The sequence below is a fragment of the Carcharhinus amblyrhynchos genome, chromosome 28 (assembly GCF_965287045.1).
Source record: "Carcharhinus amblyrhynchos chromosome 28, sCarAmb.v2.hapA, whole genome shotgun sequence".
Lineage (NCBI taxonomy): Eukaryota > Metazoa > Chordata > Chondrichthyes > Carcharhiniformes > Carcharhinidae > Carcharhinus > Carcharhinus amblyrhynchos.
Genome location: NC_137351.1, coordinates 20964044 through 20985859, shown reverse-complemented (window position 1 = coordinate 20985859; position 21816 = coordinate 20964044). Strand labels below are relative to the sequence as shown.

At 38.2% G+C, this 21816-nt stretch overlaps 1 protein-coding gene across 9 annotated transcripts in view; it reads left to right on the top strand.

Annotated features, from left to right (window-relative positions):
* tcf12 (transcription factor 12) overlaps positions 1–21816 on the top strand; it is a 260025-nt gene that overhangs the window by 195719 nt on the left and 42490 nt on the right. For 8 of the 9 annotated variants that reach the window (XM_080214465.1, XM_080214470.1, XM_080214467.1 and 5 more), the window contains 3 exons: positions 6894–7035; positions 7269–7333; positions 17991–18069. In XM_080214465.1, coding sequence (XP_080070591.1) covers positions 6894–7035; positions 7269–7333; positions 17991–18069 — 286 coding nt within the window. The remainder of the gene's footprint in view (positions 1–6893; positions 7036–7268; positions 7334–17990; positions 18070–21816) is intronic. The other variant, XM_080214469.1, reaches the window with a different exon arrangement.

Below are 21816 nucleotides of genomic sequence, written 5' to 3'. Positions count from 1 at the left end.
TTGCAATAAAGTGAGAAGCGTATATGCTTCTGTAGTGATAATATTTCCTATCATACTTACTGTCTGGACAAATGTGTTTTTTGGCACCTATTTCAGAATGGAGATCACAGATATGAAAATGGAATCTCTGCTTAAATTCATCCCACTCTGTTTCAGAACCCTAATGTGATTGGCAAAGGTTGAGTCAGGTAAAATAAGCTGTAACCTAAATTTATCTAGGAAGCATCCAGTTTTGAAATTTGACTTCATTAAAAGTGTTTCACGAACTTATTTTTAACAATTTGGGGCGAATAAAAAAAAAGCTGCTGGCAGCTAATTTAATCATTGGTAATTCTGACATGGTAATTTCAACAGATTAAGTACCTGATGAGCTGCTTTGGGACAAGGGGATGTTTTAAGTTTTCTTTGGAAATTCTTGTGTATGTTGTTTGGTTATTAAGTATTATGAAATAAATGACTTGCAACCTCAAGCCAGTAAGACTGTTAAATATCAGACATTCAGTTACATAAAGTACTTGAATGTGTTTTATAATGGTGAAATCCATTTTTGATTTGTGCATGTGGTGAAAATGTTAGTACCACTTTGATGCTACCGTTTTTCATGTTCATTTCAAAGTTTTCAATTGAAGAAAATATTTTGTCCTTTTTGATTTTGGGGAAGTTTTAAAAATAAAGTAGAAAATTGGCATTTACATTTGCCATCTGGAGGTGGGGGCGAAAATACCTAATCTGGTGTTGAAAGTTTAAAAACAAAACAAAGTCAGAAATAGGAGCAGAAGAAGGCCAGACAGCTTTTGAAGCCTGCTTCAGTAAGATCATAGCTGATCTTATATTTCTCTCACTTTTCTTTGTGATCTCTATTTTTGTATCCAAAAATATGTTTTCTTTTTGTCTCATATACTCAAATGAAAAAAATTCTCTTCTCCAGAGGATTATGGATGCTCAGTGATCCATAGCCTTTTGAGTGAAGAATTTCTCCTCATGTCGACCCTAAATGGCCTACCCTTGTTCTGAGACTTCTCTGTCAGGAGTAACGTGTTCCCATGCTACTCTGTCAAGCCCATTTAGAATTTCATTTTTAATGTATAGTCTCACAACATTCGTCCAAATTGTTGTGAGACTATAGGCCCATTGTGCTCAATTTATCATCATAGGACAGTCCTCTTGTCCCAGAATTTAGTCCAGTGAACCTTCAAGGCAATTGTACCCTCCTTTGGTAAGGAGACCAAATCTGTGCACAGTACTCCAAAGCAGGTCTCATCAACGCCTTCGACAATTGCAGTATGGCTTCTTCAATCTTGCACTTTATTAGGAATTGGGACTATGATATAATGTAACCTTTTGTTTTCCTGATTATTTTCTGTAGTCGCATGTTAACTTACTGTGTACAATGACACCCAGGTCCCTCTAAGTGACCAGCATTTACTTATTCTACTTCTGATTTTTTTTTTCCCACCCGAAGTGGAAGAATTCACACTTCCCCTTGTACTCCGTCTGTCACATTCTTGTGTTTGAGGCCTCAACTGTTTGCTGTATTTTGTTAGCTGCTTAGATGATAGGATAGAAAGCAACATATCCAAATTTGTCAATGATAACCGGCAATGTAACTAGTGTGGATTGAAACAATCCATCCACGTGCTCAATTTTTAAATGAATGGGCAAAATTGTATACCCCTGAAATTGTCCACTTTGAATCTGAAACAGATAGAATATTTTCTGAATGGTTCAGAGAGATGTGGGTGAGGGAGGGATGAAAGAATGAGGTTCAGGAAAGAGACCATTAAAATCCTATATGAATACTGCAGAAAATCAAAAAGGAAAACAGAATACTGACTTTTCTATCTGGAGTATGAGAACGCAAGAGGGTTGAAATCATGCTTCAGATATACCAAGCCCCAGTTTGACTGCACTTTGACAGTTTTGGGCACCACACTTCAGGAAGAATATATTATCCTTGGAGTGATGCAGTGTTGGCTTACCAGAAATATACCTAGATTCTAAGGGTTAAATTGCAGTGAGAGATTACATACGAATTTGGAGCAGAAGTAGGCCACTTGGCCCCTCAAGCCTGCTCTGCCACTCAATAAGATCATGGCTGACCTAATTTTAGCCACAACTTCACATTCTTGCCTACCCCCAATAACCTTTCAGCTCTTGCTTATCGCTAATTTATCTTTTTTCAGAAAAGATGTTCCAAGACTTGCTCAACTTTGCTTCCTAAGCCAAGAAACTCAACCCTCTGAGAAATATTTTCCTTATCTCTGTCTTAAATAGGCGACTTTAAATTTTAAGCCATGACTTCTAGTTCCAGATTTTCCCACAAAAAGCAAAAATCCTGCCTCCATCCACCTTTTCAAAACTCCTCAGGATCTTTTATGTTTCAATCAAGTCACTTCTTACTCTTCTAAGCTCTATCAGATAGAAGCGTCGCCTCTCTTCATAAAATAAACTGCTTGTTTCAGATGTTCATCTAATGAATCTTCTCTGAACTGCTTCCGATGCATTTACATTACATAAACTAAGGTTTTCTTTGTTGGAATTTAGAAACTCAAAGGGTGATTTGAAGTTTTCAAGTTACTTGGGAAATGGTAGTTGGAGAAAAACTGTATCTGGAACTATATTTTGAAGTCTTGGGCATAGTCTTAAACATTAGAGACAGATATTCTATGAATGAAGCTAGAAACTGCTTCTAAATGCTGAGTGCAGGGACCATTTCAAAACTTCTGCAAACAGTACTTAATGCTATGTAATTACAAATTCTGAATCTGAGATTGATAGATTTTTGTTATCTAAAGGTGTTAACAGATATGGGAAAAGGTGGCTATCTGGAATTATTACACGTCAATTATGATTGCATTGAATGTTGCAACAAACTGGAGGGTTTAAATAGCCTACTCCTGTTTGTGTTCTTGTGTACACATTTAACCTGTCTATACTGCTTTGCTGTCCCTTTGCATCCTCCTCATAGCTTATTTTCCCACCTAGCTTTGTGTATTCACACAACTGGGATACATTTCACTTTGTCTTCCCGCTTCGGTTGTTGATGCTGACTGAGGCCTAAATGCTGATTATCATGGTACTGTGCTAGTTGCAGCTTAGAATCATAGAAACCCTACAGTACAGAAGGGGGCCATTCGGCCCATTGAGTCTGCACCGACCACAGTTCCACCCAGGCCCTAACCCCATATCCCTACATATTTAGCTGCTAATCCCTCTAACCTACGCATCTCAGGACTCTTAAGGGGCAATTTTTTTTAGCATGGCCAATCAACCCACCCCGCACATCCACAACCACCAAAATGATCTCTGCATTTCTACTATCTGTTTTCTCTCTGTCAGCTGGTACTTGGTCAAGGCTAATATGTTGTTCCTAATCTAATGGATCCTAACTTTGTGCCATAATCTCTTCCGTGGCATCAGCTGAATGCTCTTTGAAATTTCAAATCCCACATTTCCTTGCCCACTCCACTGGTTATCTCCTCAGAAGCACTTGAGAAATTTGTCAAACACAATTTCCCTTTCACAAGTTCATTTTTGGCTCTGCTTAATCATATGATTTTCCAAGTGCCTTGTTACCATGTTCCTAATAATAGATTTTTGCGTTTTCCTGACAATTGATCTCATGCTAACTGCCTTCTTTCTCAATTTTCTCTCTCCTTTCTATCGGGTTTACGTTTTCTACTTCAGATCTGTGGGGACTGTTCTAGAATTGAGGCAATACTGGAAGATCGTCATCAATGCATCCATTGTCTCTGTAGCTACCTCTTTTAAAACACTAGTATGTATGCCATCAGTTCTGTGGGATTTGTTCACTTTAAGTCTCATTAATGTTTCCAGTGCTGTTTCCTTACTGTTAATGTCCCTAGTTTCCTCATTTTCACTTGCCCATTAGTCTCTGACTATTTCCAGATTGATTTGTTTGGGGTCTTCCATGAAGACAAACACAAAATACTTGTTTGATTGCCTTACTTGCCATTGTAATTTTTCCTCTCTCGTTCTCTAAGGTAACCACATTTGCTTGCAAAAATTTCTGATTGCCTAATCTGTTTTCGTGCTTTTAGAAATATAGTAACTAGAAGCAGGTGTAGGCCATTTGGCCCTTGGAGCCTGCTGTGCCGTTCATCTTGATCATGGCTGATCATTAAATTCATTGACCTGATTTCCTCCCTTTCCTCTCATATCCCTTGATCCCTTTAGCCCCCAAGAGCTATATCTAGTTTCTTTTTGAAATCACACGATGTTTTGGTGTGAACTACATTCAATGGTAGTGAATTCCACACATTTGCCACCCTCTGGGTCAAAAAATTTCTCCTCACCTCAGTTCTCAAAGTACTCCTTACCCTCAAACTACGACTCATAGTTCTGGAATCCCCCACCATTGGGAACATTCTTTCTGAATCTACCCCTCTTCTCAACTCCAGTAAATGGAATCCTAACTGACTTAGTCTCTCCTCATATGACAGACATGCCATGCCAGGAATCAACCTGGTAAATCTTCACTGTACTCCCTCTGTAGCAAGAACATCTTTCCTCAGGTAAGGACACCAAAACTGCACACACTCCTCTTGTTGAGTCCTCACCAATGCCCTGGACGATTGCAGCAAAACATCCCTATCCCTATACCCAAACCCCCTCGCTATGAAGGCCAACATACCCCCATTTGCCGCCTTTACTGCGTGTTGTAACTGCACACTTACTTTCAGCGACCAATGCACAAGGACTGCAAGATCTCATTGAGTATCCATCTTTCTCAATTTACACCCATTTCAAGTAATAATCTGTCTTCCTGTTATTGCTACCAACATGGATAACATCATATATATCTGCATTTCCTTGTCCAAATCATGCTGAAGCATCTCTGCATCCTCCTCACAGCTCATTTTCTTATCCAACTTTGTATCATCTGCAAATCTGGAGATAACACATTCAATTCCCTCTTCCAAATCATTCGTAAAAATGTAAACAGTTGGGATCCCAGCACAGATCCCTATGGAACCCCACTCGTCACTGACTGCCAATCAGAAAAAGACCCATTTATGCCAAATCTTTGTTTCCTGTTGATTAACCAGCTTTCTACCCATGTCAAGGCATTACTTGCAATCCCGTGTGCTTTAACCTTACATAATAGTCTGTTATGTGAGACCTTGCCGAAAGCCTTCTGAAATTCTAAATAAACCACATCCACTGGTTCTCTTTGGTCAACTCTACTAGTTACATCCTCAAAAAATTCCAATCGATTCACCAAGCATGATTTCCCTTTTATAAATCCATGCTGACTTTACCTGATTATACCACTGCCTTCCAAATGCCAAGTTATGAAATCCTTGATAACAATCTAGCAACTTCCCCAATACCAGTGGTAGGTTCCCTGTTTTCTCTCTACCTCCCTTTTTGAATAGTGGGCTTACATCAGTTGCTGTCTGATCTGTAGGAACTATTCCAGAGTCCAAAACATTTTGTAAAATAACCACCAATGGATGTACTATTTCCAGGGCCACTTCCCTTAAGTACTGTGGGATAAGGATTATCAGGACCTGTGGATTTATCCACCTTCAATCCCATCAATTTTCCCCAAAACCATTTCTTGGACGCTGATTTCCTTCAGCTCCTCACTAAAACATGTTTATTTTGCTAGTTTTGTCTCATTTTCTCCTATTTCTTTGTCAGTTTATCATTTGCTGGTTTCTAAAACTCACCCAATCCTCAGGCTTACTGCTCTTTTTGGCAGCATAATATGTCTCTTCCTTTAGCTTAACACTGACTCAAACTTTTCTTGTTATTCCAGTAGGACTACATTTCCATGATCTTTTTATTCTTCAGGGGGCTATGTTTGTTTCTGATTATTAGTTAGTTCTTTAAATGTTTGCCATTGCTTATCCTTCATTTTAGATTTTAATCTAGTTTCCCAACCTTCCTTAAGTCAATTCATCTTTCACAGCTATACAGATTTCCTTGTTCAGACTTAAGAACCTAGTTTTGTCTTAAGTAAAGCACACTCAGTCAATATAAAATTCTGTCTTATTATCACAATTTCCAAAATGTTGCTTTTCAACAAAATTCTTCATTAAATCCTTGCTATCACACAATATTGGGTCTAAATAGAACTGTTTCCTGGTTGGTTCCTGGCCATCATGTTCAAGAAAATTATCTTGCATGTATTCCATGAACTTGTTCTCTACATTATTATGGCAAATTTGATTTGCTGGGCCTATATGATAATTAAAATCCACTTTAATAACTGTACATAACAAAAGATGACCTTGCCCCACTAAGGTGAATACTATTCCAATAATCCTGATTGCAGACTTCTTGTGTGATATCTTTTGGGGATCAATTCACATCCTGCACCATTTCAGCATAGTTGGTGGAGCTGGACTGCTGCATTGTTTTTCTGTATTGTTTTAACTGTGATCAACATACAACAGTGTAAAACATTAAATTAGTGTTTTAAATTCAGTTCAGCAAGGCTTCCTGTTTGAGTTGTGCTGATTGACAAATAATTATGTGGTTATGGTCATGGAGCTTTCCATGTACCATAATTAGATTCAATTCACTATATCGCTCATAACTGTATCATTATAACTTAATCAGTATATCACTGTGTGTAGGCTTACGGATTGTAAATCAAGATCTGCCAGTTTTGCAAAGTGAATGATAGAGTGCAGTTTTATTTCCAGTAAGTAGCTTGAACACGGTTTGAGTATTTATCATGCAATCAGGTATCATTAAAGGTATAAAAAACATATTTGGTTTTTATGTGCCATGAAGTTTTGTTCAGATTTAGTGCAGCTTAACATAAGCTTTTTGTGCCAGTTAGGGATCGATATTAAGCAGGTTCTGTTGTATTTACTTAACTTATCCAGGGCTGTTATTTGGTGTTTTTATTTTTATAGAACTATCCACCACACTCAGTTTCACCTACAGACATCAACCCCAGTCTTCCCCCAATGTCTAGCTTCCATCGAGGGAGTACCAGCTCCCCATATGTTGCAGCCTCACACACACCACCAGTCAATGGATCAGAAAATCTTTTGGGTATGTTATAAGAAACATTAATTTCCACGTTCAAGTGGAAAGTAGTAATCAGCTGGTTATTAAAAATTTGCAACTACAAAATTGCAATTTTGTTTTTTAACATTAATCCATAAATTTCATATCGCGCAATAAATGTGCGGATATACGAAACAAAATTTGTATTCAAGTGCAGGAAAAATGCTGAACTTTTGAATAATCTAAGTGTTTTATGCTCCCAATTATATTATGTATAGGGAACAGAGGAAATGCAGCTGGGGGTTCACAGACAGGTGATGCACTTGGAAAAGCTTTGGCATCTGTGAGTACTGAATCAAACCTTTTAGCATCTTTTAAAACCTTACATTTACCCAAAGTAGATTTAAAAGAACTGTTAGGTAGCATAATTTCGTGGGGAAACCAAAAAAATCACTCGGTACATTTGATTTTTACCTAAAATACTGACCTCAAGTTATCACCAACACTATTGTATGCCAATTTAACCCTTTGAGAACGGCAGTGATATTTCTGCACAAAACTCAGAGCATCTCGAATTTAAATAAGCGCATTTGCAAATATAATAGAAAATGCACACATTTTGAAAGCTGCAAGGGGTATTCAGTACTCAAAGGGTTAACGAACATTTCTGGTGTCATTTTCTCATTGTACCTTTATTAATTTTAATTTGAGTTCTCTTTTAACTCAGTAAATTAACTTTCTTCGCACTTGCTGATAGGCTGTACAGTGAACAAGGATGCAGTAAAACCTGGAATTACAGCTTGTCCAAAAGCGGTAACTGTTTTGCTGCATCAGATAGACTAAAACCTTCTGATATTTGGGTTATGGAATTTAAATATGCACAAATATTGAGCTGTACATATCCCAAAATGATAGCTGTTGTTACAATTCAGGAAAAAATAAGTATCGGGTTTCAGTTTTGAAGCTCTGATGCGCTGCAGTTGTCTGGGAGGCCTTCTTTTCAAAGCTTTGTACTCTATCTCAGAAAGATCTAGGAGTGGCATTTTTAAAGTTAAATGATATGCCAGAGAGAGCAGGCTTGCTGATAAAATGCTGTTCAGTATTATGGGCGACACCGGCAGCACAGTGGTTAGCACTGCTGCCTCACACCAGGGACCAGGGTCTGACCTCCTGCTTGGGTCGCTATCCGTGTGGAGTCTGTGCATTCTCCCCGTGTCTGTGAGAGTTTCCTATGGGTGCTCTGGTTTCCTCCAACAGTCTGAAAGATGTACTGGTTAGCTGCATTGACCTAAACAGACGCTGGAGTGTGGCGACTAGGGGAATTTCACGATAACTTCATTGCAATGTTAATGTAAGCCTTACTTGTGACTAATAAGTAAACTTTAATGAAAAGATATTTTTGTTCAAATCATATTGTTAAAATAAATGGCAAGTATGTGAGGCATTTACACAGAATTAATTTAGTGATGTTTTTAGATTTGGACTCGCTAGGTATTTACTGCTCGCAACATTTGCAAGGGGATGTGGGTTATTACAAATTAAGTCTTTGAATGAAGCCTATTGAATATGCTGATAATGTTGCAACCTGGTAAGTCATTGACTAAATCAACATAAGTACAGATGCTATCACTTGCAGTGTATACAGCTTTTCATTTTGAAATGTACAATTTCAACTTCATACAAGATTTAAATTTTATATATTGTGTGAAGTTGATTTTAAATTGTACAGTTTTCATCATGCACTGAGTGTTTTTATGAAATATTACCTCAAAGTAAATTTATATTGCTACCTTGTAAGCTCAGTTTCCAAAGTAAGAAATGATGGTGCATAAGCAGTTCTTTGTTCCCAGTGCTAAAGTTTTCAAAACTAGTGCTTATGACTGTACACATTAAGGTCTGGAAATTTGCTGAGATTAAAATCCTGATCTAAGAAGCAAAGTTGAAAGTTGAGCTTTTGTTTTCATTTGTTTCGTTTGAACTGTTAATTTTCCTTTTGCTGCTGGCTGAATTTCTTCCCATCACCCTCTGAAGATATCGATTGCTTAATAGGATACTGGTTATCCTTTCTTTCCTTGCCCAAATGATCATTATTGACATTTGATCTTTGGTACCGAGTCTTCGTGGGCTGTGAAAGCCAAGCCTGATAACCTCACGTGTGCACACATTATGAATGTAAGGTTTTATAAGATGATTATGTTTTGGTACAGTCTCTTTAATTCAAGACAAAATAAGGTAATGAAGCGAGTCATGTGATCTGCTCTGAATTCTGTTCGACAGAAGTCTCAATGGCATTGTTACCAAGGGAACAGAGAGGCCCAGGGTGAGGCAAACTAGGAGGAAAGTGAAAATGTGCACACCTGAATGCAAAAGCAATTGAGCTAACTGCAGATAGACTGTCAGTGTCCAAGTTTACAGACCAAAAAAGAGAGGGGTCTCGCACAGAGCCAAAAGCTGCAGCAGGTGATCAGCACAGAGAAGTTGCAATTTCTCTGTGAGCTGCCAGAGCAGGGTTGAGAGTAGGGATGGACTTGGGTAGAAGAGACACATCCTATGGCAATCTTAAAAACTCTGGATGAGTTGCCCTGGCTTTGCCAGGAGGATAATTTCCCAGAGAGGATCTCACTGCTGGTGGTGGATTTGGAACTTCTCTGAAGACCAAGAGATGCCTTTTGATGGTTGTTTGATGATATGATTCAACAAAATGATCTTGTTAGAAGTTGGGAGGTTTCCCAACCTGGACTGGTTCATGTAAAGACTGGAAATTTGTGGAGAGTGGACAGTGAAATATAGTTGTGATGTTAAATGGTACATTTTTTCTGTCATTAAAGAGTATCAGTTGCCTACTAAACAATGTTTTGTACATGTTGCTTTTAGTTCGTTGGAACTGAAGGTTTCATACTTGTCATGCAATTCATTTCAGTTGATCACTGGAAGATTTCTTCTTTAAAGCTATCTCTCTCTCCAGGATTTATGACCCACAAAGATAGTGATGTGGAAAGGAAATTTTAAATTATTTCCTTTTTCCTAATTCCAAAAGCTGATTCTAATGCTCCTGTTGCTGGCTCTGGCTGTACTCGTATAGACTGAGGAAGGATCCTGCAGCCTGCTTGATCTGTGTGACTCTCTGAACCATTAGCGAGGATTTTTCTAATTAATTTTACTGTTGCTGTTTACACGGTTCAATATTGGTTGTCACTTTGGCAAATTGAGAGAAAGTGACTCGGTCATGTCGGCATCTAGATATGTAGGATAAAACTAACGGCGACATTCAAATACTTAAAGACTGACTGCTAATAAATTAGGATTTTTTTTATTAACTTTGAGTTAATGAAAAAACCTTGACCTTGAGTGACAATTCATGCATATGTGAGAAAAATTAAAACGATCATGGAGAATGGAAGATATGGCAGCTTAGTGAAACGTACTTCAGTATCATGATCTTAAAATGGGAACTACTATATCAGTATCCAAAGTTTATGTTAATTTAGTATAAAATTATATTTGAGTTGTGATGTCACTATGGAGAAACCTCTCAAAGTCAGCATCAAACTTTTTCAAGTCAGGTAAAGCATGGTTGAGTGGATACAAAATAAGCAATAACTGGTGCAGTCATAGTGATGGACTTTTGCATCAGTGATATGTGATCTTGGGTGTATCAGATGTGAGAGTGGCACTACAACTAAGAAAATGACCCCAGTGATATGGACTAGAGAGATCTGAGCGGCCTTCAGAAGGTTGTCTCATCAGTTTGAGTTGGTACAAAGTATACTATACTGCAAACTAACCTAAAGCCACCATAACCTCCTTGGGGGCAATGAGGAATTGGTAATAAATGCTGACATCCACACCCTCTTCATTTGCCTTCCTCCCCCTGCTGCTGCTGGAGTTTTGCCCATGATGAGGGAGGTATCAGTTGCCTACTTCAGATGGGCCCTTAAATGGCTACTTTGAAGCTTCCTTCCATTGTTGCTAGAATTTTATCTGCCACATGCCCACTGGCAGCTTTGTTAGCAGATGTTTGGACAGGGTGATGGAACAACTTCCTTTTTGGACACTTTGTACCCAGTGAAGGACACAACACTCCCACGAGTCCTGCCACTGCAGCTCTTCACTCGGGCCTGCTAACCTAGCCCAACGAAACCACCACCTTTGTCTTGAGTCCATGGCGTTGGTTCTTTGGGGACTGCTTGTAGTCCTAGCAGTCGTCATTGTTCCCACTGGTTCTGCTCTGCTGAGAGAGCTGCAGGCTATTTGATTAGCCAGCAGACTGTATGATTGGCCAACAGTCCTTGGAGGTGAAACTCCTCAGAGGGAATTCAAGTTTCACCCTAAACCGGTTAATGGTTCTATGGCATTAAAAGCACTGCAGGGTGACATAGCCATGTGGAGACAGGCTCTCACTCAACTTTTCAGCCAGGGGCCTGGCCACTGCTTCCACCTCTGTGTAAAGTTCCATGATGTAGAGATGCCAGCGTTGGACTGGGGTAAGCATAGTAAGAGATCTTACAACACCAGGTTCCAGCCATTGAAGGAATGTGAACTGCTGAAATAATTCTTCACCAGATTCAAAAGTCTTTTATTCAGATTATTGTTTGAATAAGTAAGGTAGTGTGAAAGCTTTATAAATAGTCTAGAGGGGGAAAGACCAGGACATAAAGGTGCGCTCTCACTAGTGGGTGGGCTTTGATTGCTGCAGTAATATGATCCCGTCATCCTGTGTTTCTCGGCAGGACCAGCCAAGCCGTTCCATCAATAATTTCTGTCATAGCTGATGGTTATGCATTCCATCTGTTCTATCAGTGCATATCGCAGTCTGTAGAGTACAGATCGCTTGTTTCAGTCCATCTGTTTTTCTTGACTTTATGCAATTGCTTCAGCATTAAATTTGTAACACCAACATTTTAAGTGAAAAAAAGCATGTGTTTTAAATTAAGTGAGCAAAATACATTTAATGTTTTGCAGCAAGTAATTTTCTGCCAAACAGAATTGATTCATTTTTATGCACATATTTCCAAAAGAAAACATGAGTCCCATGTACGATGCCTGTATAGGCCTTTCTGGAGTAATTTACTTTAGAGATGTTAAATTTGAATTTTGGAGAGCATGTTTAAGAATTTACATCCTCATTCTGTTGAGCCAAAGTTATTTGATAAAGGAATATTTAGAAAAATAATTGAATTTTATCTGCTGATGATTTGGAGTGGTTTCAGTGTCACATTGACCCCTACATGAAAAACGTCCACACTTCGCTTCATGCTCAGTGTAGAAATTGAGTGTTAAGCAAATTGAGCCCTCGAGCCTGGAACTACGTCAAGCCAAAGAGAAACTCAGCAATGGTTGCTGTGTCCACTATCGTAAAATAACTTGCAAGATTGCCTTTGGGATACCGCAGTGTTATTTTCCAAATCAAACCCAGCTGATATTTAATGCTTGGATTTCGCTATCTGTTAGTTTGTATTCTTCAAGCTACCCTCAGAGTTCTTGATCATCGATAGGACAACCTGTTTGTGTCTTCAGGAATTCTTCTGTTGGCTTGTGTTGCAAGACCTCTTACTGTGCTTACCCCAGTCCAATGCCAGCATCTCCACATCACAGAACTTTAGACAGAGGTGGAGGCAGTGGCCAGGCCCCTGGCTGACAAGTTGAGTGTGAGCCTATCTCCACATGGCTCGGTCACTCTGTAGCGCTTTTAATTTCATCGAACCATGAATCGGTTTAGGGTTGGTAACGTCTGTTGCACTTTTATTTCATGGGCAGCAAGTCTAATGTTTTGCCTTTAATATTTTCGAGTGGTGTAGTTATGATGAGAATCAAGGATATTGTCCTGTAAAGTATCATGTTATGTAAACCATCTATGTAATTTACTGTTGAATCCATGATCAGAGAGTGAATAAACTGAGGCAAGTAAATACTTGTATTGGTGGTTGTTAAAAGAACAGAATTGCAGAACATCAACGTCTGACCCCTGGGCTTCAGCTGATATTTTCATTTCACCATTCTAAATCAATAAGTTCCAGCCTAATGGACTGTATAAACATGGCAGTTGTAAAGTTTAAAAACAAGCTTAAGACTGTATGATCAGATTTTTGAATGTTATGAAATTAGCTGTTTGTAATAATGTCAAATTTTATGGAACAGTTTATCTTCTAGATATTCCTAGATGATTCAGTAAATGCCTTGAATCTAAAAGCCATCTATATTTACATTATTATCAGAGATGCATGATATCTTGGATCTTAGATGTGCAAAGACATGTGTTGATTGTGAAGGATGCACATCCATGTACCTATAGTACAAACACTCTAGTGTGCTATTTCTCAATGCAAGCATCTTGAATATCCTGTTTGACTACTGCTTAATTACAAAATTATTATACCATCTATTTGACCCTTTGTCCAGAATAATGTAAATTGCCATTTTTACTTAGCGGTTTTGTGGACTAAATCTAAACTGAGTTTCTGAAAGTACGAAATTGAGATTTCGCACTTCAAAATGGAAATGGATTGAAGTATCTCTGAATTGTATTATTAGATCAATCTCCTGCCTGGTGGATGTTGGATTACGTTCTGATGCCAGGCCCATTGGCCAAATACCAGGATCATTGATATTTCTTGCTTCATGGACAGGACTTTAGGGTTGAGTTATATTTGAAGCTTGTATTTTAAAACCAGGTCAATTCATGTAGATTTAAAAAGGAAGGATGCAGGCAAGTGGCACAGTGGTTAACACTGCTGCGTTACAGCGCCAGGGACCCAGATTCAATTACCTCCTTGGGTCACTATCTGTGTGTAGTCTGCATGTTTCCTCCCACAGTCCGAAAAATGTGCAGGTTAGGTGTGTTGACCATGCAAAACTTTCCCTTCATGTACCCAAACAAGCACGTGAGTATGGTGACTGGGGAATTTTCAAAGTAACTTTATTGCAGTGTTAATGAAAGCCTACTTGTGATACTAATAAAAAAAACTGAAAATGGATTGAAGCCTGATGAGGCATCTTGGGAAATGTCGCAATAAATTTATTTCACACTAATACGAGGAGAACCAGTAGCCAGATGACCAAGAATGTGAAATTATTTTCTTGTCTCCAGTGGCCAATAAATACTTTGGAATCAGCTTCACCATAATAATTCTGTTTGGCGACAAAATGAGGCCATTTCCCATGACAGATTTTTTAAAAATTATAGAAGAAATGAATTATGAGGAAAGATTAGATAAGCAAACTACAGACTAGAAAGAAGATTGAGGAGACCTCATAAATTTGGATAATTAAGTGATGTAGTGCAAGAATTTGCTTAGTTTAGTCGGACCAGAGAGCATAAATCAACATCAGTGAAAAATAAAGATGAAGGTGGGAGCAATCAAATTACGGTTTTATGCTCGAGTGAGAGAAATTGGGTACTGAAAGGGCAACTTAAATAGAATGGTTCACTTGGTTCTTGCATTGACACTAAAGGCTTATCTGAAGATGCACAATAAATTTTAGGGAAATTCCATGTGTTGCATTTTAATTCACGTATCTTGTACTTTTTTTCTGAAATTAATTACCAAAAGCAATTTTTGTGAAAGGAGCAAAGTGAGCTTGCAGTTAGCTATGGTATTTCATTTTTCAAATATTTACTTTTTTGTGTTGTCTTAATTTTATCCTTCCTGGTAGTTTGCATTGAGCACTAGTCAAAATGACAAATTGAAGTGGGTCCTTTTATTAATTGGTTACTTGAGATAAGTGAAAAGAAAAGCTGCATTTATTGTTCCTCTATCCCTCTCCTTTGAAGTTGATGTCAAGAATACCTCATCAAAATGAAACTGCCATACTTCTTTCTTGAGTCTTCTCCCCAAACTTAATTTTCAGCAGTGTTTAATTGATTGCAATTCCCTTTTAATACAGAATCCTAATTATTCTTTATCCGTCCAACTGTAACTACATTTTTGCATGCCATTTTTCATACGTTATCTATGACCTCCATGTCTATTAAAAATGAATCTTTGGATATTCAGTAGTAAATAAATAGACAAATTATATTTTATAACCTAAATAAAGCACATTGTGAGTACAACATTTTTGTAAAACTAGTCAAAATCTGCAGAATGTAGTGGATCTCAGATTAAAATCTAAGCATTTGTGCCATTTCTGATGGTTTTTACTGAACGTTTACCAGACAATATTGCTTTAAAGTTTTGCCCACAGCTTTGTACTGCAACAAAAACTTCAGGTTTGTTTTCAACATGTCATGCTAATTCCAAGCACTTGGATTCCCAACAAGAGTTTTGAAGTTTTTCATATCAAATATTTATTATAATAATGGAGTTTAACCATTATTTATTTATACAGTTGGAAGAACTTTGGACACCCATGTTGGCGTAAGAATACATTGTAGATTCAATAAAAATAGCACAATAAAGCTTTTGTGAAATTTTGGGAAGGAAATCTGTCATCTGTACCTGGTCTGACCTACATGTGACTCCAGATTCACAGCAATGTGGTTGATTCTTAAATGCCCTCAGGGATGGGCAGTCAGCACTGGCACAGCCAGTGATGCGCACATCCATGAACAAATAAAACTGAAGGGCTAATTCAAGACGCTACTTCAGATTAGTCAGTGCATTTGGGTGAATGGAGAAAGCCCTGGATCGCAAGAATACAGGAATTGGAAGAACCTGCGGAAAATACCTGAGCCTTTAAAATCCACCTTTTTATCCTTTGTACATTTTATCTTTATAAGAGCTGTAACAAACATTAAACTTGTTCTCCTCTGCTAGCTAATGCTTTAAATCAAATAAGACATAAGTTTGTAAGGGTACTTGCATTATCCCAACTTGTATTGAAATGTATATTGTGACAGTTCGCTATTTCCAAGATGCAGGTTTGGGAGAGGAACCACTATGTTTCAAATCAGCTACTTCATTTTTGTATGGCTGGTAGTTATGAAAACCTAACAAATAAGTAATTTAAAGTAACAGTTTACTAAATGGTTAGCGACTTCATTGTTTTAAATTTCAAGGAGATGGTTACCAGGATTTCTACTGCCAGAAATGTTCACTTGCTCATTAACAAATAGTAAGGCTCAGTGAGGTCTTGCGATGTTCCATTGCTCAAGAATTGAGAGATTCTGCGAAGGCATAGGGTAATCCCAATAGTTTTAAGGTAATAAAGAGAGGCTTGTGTGTTTTCTGTAGACAGGGCTTGTGTATACATAATCCAAGACATTTGGTGTCACAACTAAGTGATAAGAATGATCTAAGCTGCAAGAACAAATAAATCTACAGGGAAAAGGCAAAGGGAAAAATTCAAGAACCATGTTCACAGAATCCTCCTTTTATTTAAGTCTCAAACCAATGCAATAACCTGATCTGTCCTAAATATATTCAGTATATAGAAGAGCTCCCTCGATGTTACACCAAATCATCGATCCAATAAGTGGTAAACCTTTTAAGAAAAAAAATCTATCATGAATTCAAGACACAATCAATAGAGAACTAATCTTTTAGTGGAACTCTTTTCTGAACCCTTCTTGTCATTTCACTATTGGAGTGCTTAAATACTATTGAGTTGGAATGTCTTGTCTAAAGGAAATTGAGTATAATATTGTATGCACATCTTCTGACTTCATGAATTCTGCGCCTTTTAGATTACACTCAGTCGAAACAAGTGAGTTGAATAAACCCATCCACAAAGACAACAGGTTATATGAACAAGAAAAAAAAATTGTTTCACTACTGGTATTCTGGCACTCTTTAAGATTGCTGTTTTCCTTGGGAAGAACAATCTACAATGTCTAGTTTGGTGAAGTACACCTGGAAGGCAAAATCCTTTATTTGTCAGTTAATTGCTGCCTGAGATCGAATGTTTTTAATGAGTAATGTGTATGCTTTGCTCACAAAATAACTCATTTTGCTTGCCTGAGTTTTGGTATGATGTCTAATGGAGCAAAAAACCCACAAGAAAAGTTGTTACATGATGTATATTGTGGTAATTTTATGAACTAAAATATGCAAAGTTTCTGTTAAACCTACTAACAAGGCAGGTACCTGAACCTTCAACAAAGATAATTGTCATATTCTCACAAGGCAGAATGCATATGTATTTTTCAAAAGGAATTCCAAGTACCAAAGGCTTGTTCTTTATTCTCCATCTTGTCCTGTCTTGCTTCTTGCAAGAGGATGTGTATTTGATGAGGTATTTAGATCACAGGTGATTGTCTTTCCTCCCTGCACAGCGATTCAATGAAAGCTAATTGTATGTTTTTTTTATTCATTCGTGGGACATGGGCATGACTGACTGGTCAGCATTTAGTGGTCACCCCCCGTTGTCCAAGGGCACTTGAGAGTTAAGGTTAAAGTTGAGAAACTATCAGAACATGCTTTGAATAGTTCATCTAACACGATTGCTGGTATAAAATGACTTTAAGAAAAATTTTTCCACTTTCTCAATTCATTTATTACCATGTCTTTGAAGAGAGTTGTCAGTGATAGCAAGCAGTTTGGCACTCCCAAATGCAAGCGCCCTGACTCTGGAGAGCTGCTGGTCCCACCACCCTATGTTCAGTGATGGAAGCATACTGATTTGGATCCATGTACCCCTCGGCCATTGCTTACATCATGCTGCAATGTGCCTTTGCCAGCCCCATCCTGAGCATGCAAAGCTCAATATGCTCTTACCATAACATTGGCATGTTGTATGCATCTGCTTTAGTACCAATTTCATTTTTCCAAAGTGTGGGCAAATTGGTACCAAATGCTCGTGTAAACCTGGGAGAGCGGTGCTTGGTGATCACCTTTATGCCATTGTAGGATCTCAATGTTAAAGATTAAGATTTAGAGAAATTGTTGCATTGGATAGTGGCACATCATTATACATAGGCTTTGGGAAGTTAATCTGTCATTCTGTATTCTGTAGCTCCTTGCAAGTTTTGCCAGCTGGGTTGATAATTTTTTTCCAACCAGCATTTGAAAGCAGTACATGTGAATGAAAATTTTCCTCCTAAAGGGTCTTTTTTTTTGCAGATTTATTCGCCTGATCACACCAGTAGTAGTTTCCCATCAAATCCATCAACGCCAGTTGGGTCACCATCACCTTTATCTGGTAAGATTTGACTTGCTTATATATTAGAGAAACTAAATGTAGCTCAAAGCTTGTTTATAATCTGGGCCTACAACAATCTTGAATTTGCTGACACAAAATTTGCAATGACTAAGATTAAGTTTTCACTTTGCGAATATTTCTTGAACAGCAAAAGAGAATTGCTTTCAGATCTTGCATTTGTTTTGGCATTGCTTGATATTAAATTGTGATTCTTAAAAATTGACTGAGTTTTGAAATTATTTTGATATCCTTTGCGAACAGTCTGCAGAATTGTTGTTTTGGGACACAGTTTTAAGATTGCTGTGCTTGGAGTTTATGCTTTTGGATGCACACACTTGCTCGTCTGAAGAGAGTTTTGAAACTGTTAGGTTTTATTTTATAAGGAGTAATAAAATGTATTGTTGATTACTTAGGCTGCACGATCTGGAATTTCCAGTTTTAATGATGAAAACGTGTTGTGTTTCATGTTTTCGTAAGTTGTGTTCAATCTAGTTGCTGGTGATGTGTGGCATACTAATGCTTTGTAATCATGAACTTGGCAAATAAAGTATATATATTCGAATAATCTCTGATTTTCTTTCTTTAAAACTGCTAGTTAAGGGTAAATGGGTAAAATCATGAAGTTCCACTTCCTCAACTGTCGTGAATTCTGAGGTGTATTCTTAAATCATATTGCAGGAGATGAAATTTGACTTGATTTATTATTGTCACATATATTAGTATACAGTCAAGAGTATTGTTTCTTACACAGTGTGCAGATAAAACGTACCAACATAGGGAAGGAAAGCGTTCAGAATGTAGTATTAACAATCACAGCTTGGGTGTAGGGAAAGTTCAACTTAATGCAAGGTAGGTCCATTCAAAAGTCTGATGGTAGCAGGAAGGCAGCTGTTTTTGAGTTGTTTAGTATGTGTCCTCAGACTTTTGTATCTTCCCAACAGAAGAAAGTGGAAGAGAGTATGTGTAGGGTGCATGGGGTCCTTGATTCTGCTGGCTGCTTTGTTGAGGCAGCGGGAAGTGTAGACAGTGTCAGTGGATAAGAGGCTGGTTTGAGTGATGGACTGGGCTTTATTCACGACCCTATGTAGTTTCTTGCGGTCTTGAACAGAGCAGGAGCCATATCAAGCTGTAATATAACTCAAAGTAATGCTTTCTATGGTGCATCTGAAGGAGTTGATGAGAATTATAGTGGACATGCCAAATGTCCTTAGTATTTTGAGAAAGTAGAGGCATTAGTGGGCTTTCTTTAACAGTAGCATCCACATGGAGGGACCAGGGCAGATTGTTGGTGATCTGGATACCTAAAAACTTAAATTAGACCATTTCTACTTCATCCGCATTGACGTAGACGGGCATGCCCTCCACCACGCTTTCTGAAGTTGATGACTATCTCCTTTATTTTGATACACTCAGCATAATAACTAGACCAGTGAAAGTCCACTTGCAATATACATCAGCTTTTAGCAAATGTTCATGATTTCGAATACCTCGATAAAATCTCTTTTCTTCCCAAGGAAGAGTCCCAACTTCTCCAGAATGTTTCTTCAGATCTATTTACTATAGTATTGATAATAGAATCATAATATCCCTATAGTACAGAAGGAGGCCGTTCAGTCCATTGAGTCACACCAACCACATCCCATCCAGGGCCTATTCCCATAACTTCATATATTTATTCTGCTAATCCCCCTGACGCTAGGGTTAAATTAGCATGGCCAATCAACCTAACCCACAAATCTTTGGACTGTGGGAGCACTCAGAGAAAACCCACGCAAATACGGAGACAATGTGCAAACTCCACACAGATAGTGACCCGAGGTCAGAATTGAACCCGGATCCCTCGTGTTGTAAGACAGCAGTCCTAACCACTGTGTCACGGTGCTGCCCATGGTGAACTGCTTGTCCTGGTCCAAGATTGTCATTGTATTGGTAAGATGTTAATTCCTACCATCCTACCATTCATTAGTGAATAATATTAGATGCCGAATCCAACTCAAATAGCTGCTTCTTGCGTGACTTACTCCTAAACTTTTGTCAGTTTAGTTGGAAATCAGAATCAGACAATGGGAAAATGACTTTCATTGGGCATTAGTATATTAATTTTAACAAGTTAACATATTTTATACAATAATTGGAATTCGCTGCTACAGTTGCTGAGAGAAGTTCATAATTGCATGCGCATTTACTCTTATGTAGAATTGGATATTTTCATCGGACAATAAACATCTTTCGAGCTGGCATTGAACAGCTGCTTTAGGCAATTTTTCCAGCACTCACTGAAAACTTCTTGTTGGATTGTATAATGAGGGATTAATGAGTCTCTCATTTGATTCAGTGGGTCGCATTGCAGATGAAACTGCCTTGTATAGATTCCATTTCATGATTTCTACTGAACAGAACTCTAGGTTTACACAGGTGTAATTTGCTAATGACTAAGCAAAGAAGCAATACTTCAAAATTGTTGGTATTCAAGACAAGTCTCCTTTATAAATGCACCCTATTGTTTAAAGAATAGACATAAAAGAGGACCATTACAAAAAAACATTTCATTCACAATTTACAAAATCATTTTAAATTTGAATCAATGCGATCCATTCCACTTTCTAGTTGTGGTGCAAACATATGAATGGTGCCCTTGTTTAAAAAAAATGAAGGCAGAGGATGATGGATATGCAAGAGAATCTTCGTAGAACCATAGAATCCCCACAGTGCAGGAGATTCTTGGCACTGTGAGGCAGCTGCGCCACCATGCTGCTATTTTGAGTTTCAGCAAACTCTACTGTTGTAAAGTTGTTTTTTTTTTGAAATGCCATCTTGTGCCCAAGTGCTTTTTTGAATTGTCAATTGGATTTAGCTCTGTTTCACTGTGCTGCTGAAGCACATTGGCTGTGGTTTTGTAATTAGCAGGGTGGCACATTGGCATAGTGCAGCCTCACAGCGCCAGGGACCCAGATTCCAATTTCTGGATTGGGTCACTGTCTGTGTGGAGTTTTCACATTCTCCCTGTGTCTGTGTGGGTTTCCTCCGGGTGGTCCGGCTTCCTCCCATAGTCCAAAGATGTGCGGGTTAGGTTGATTGGCATTACTAAATCACCCTTAGTGCCAGGGAGATTAATAGGGTAAATAAATGGGGTCACGGGGATAGGCCGAGTGGGATTGTGGTTTGTGCAGACTGGATGAGCCAAATGGCCTCCTTCTGCACTGTAGGGATTCTATGAATGGAGCGAGGACATTCATGCTGACCTCAAAGAGGATTACCTGTAAAGGTCTAGTGATTTCTGGGAATTTTCCCTTTCCTAGTGACAGTTAAATCTGGAACCAAGTCAAGGGAATTCTTGACATGCAGCAGCAGTCAATTTCGCAGGCAGGTAAGAAACCAGGAGGTTAGAAGCAGTTAGTCATTCACATTTAATTCAGCTTTTCAGATGGCAAATTAATTGTTATGACAGAACCTGAAATAAAGTTAAAATAGACTTGTAACAAGTTTTTTTATATTATGTAATTTTATCCTTGTGAAGATGTTTGACATTCCACAAACAGCATCTCTTTTTTGTTGCATGCAGTGAATTCATTAAAAGTGCTGTACCGTTAATTTTTTTCGGTGCAACTGTGCAAGCATGTGTCTACTTCTGCATGGATTGCATATGAACTTAAGATTGCTGCATGACTACGCACCTTAGAGGGAATTTTGTCCATAAATGTAAAATTATCTTTTAAGAGTCAGTCATGGTGCTCAATGGTAATTGTG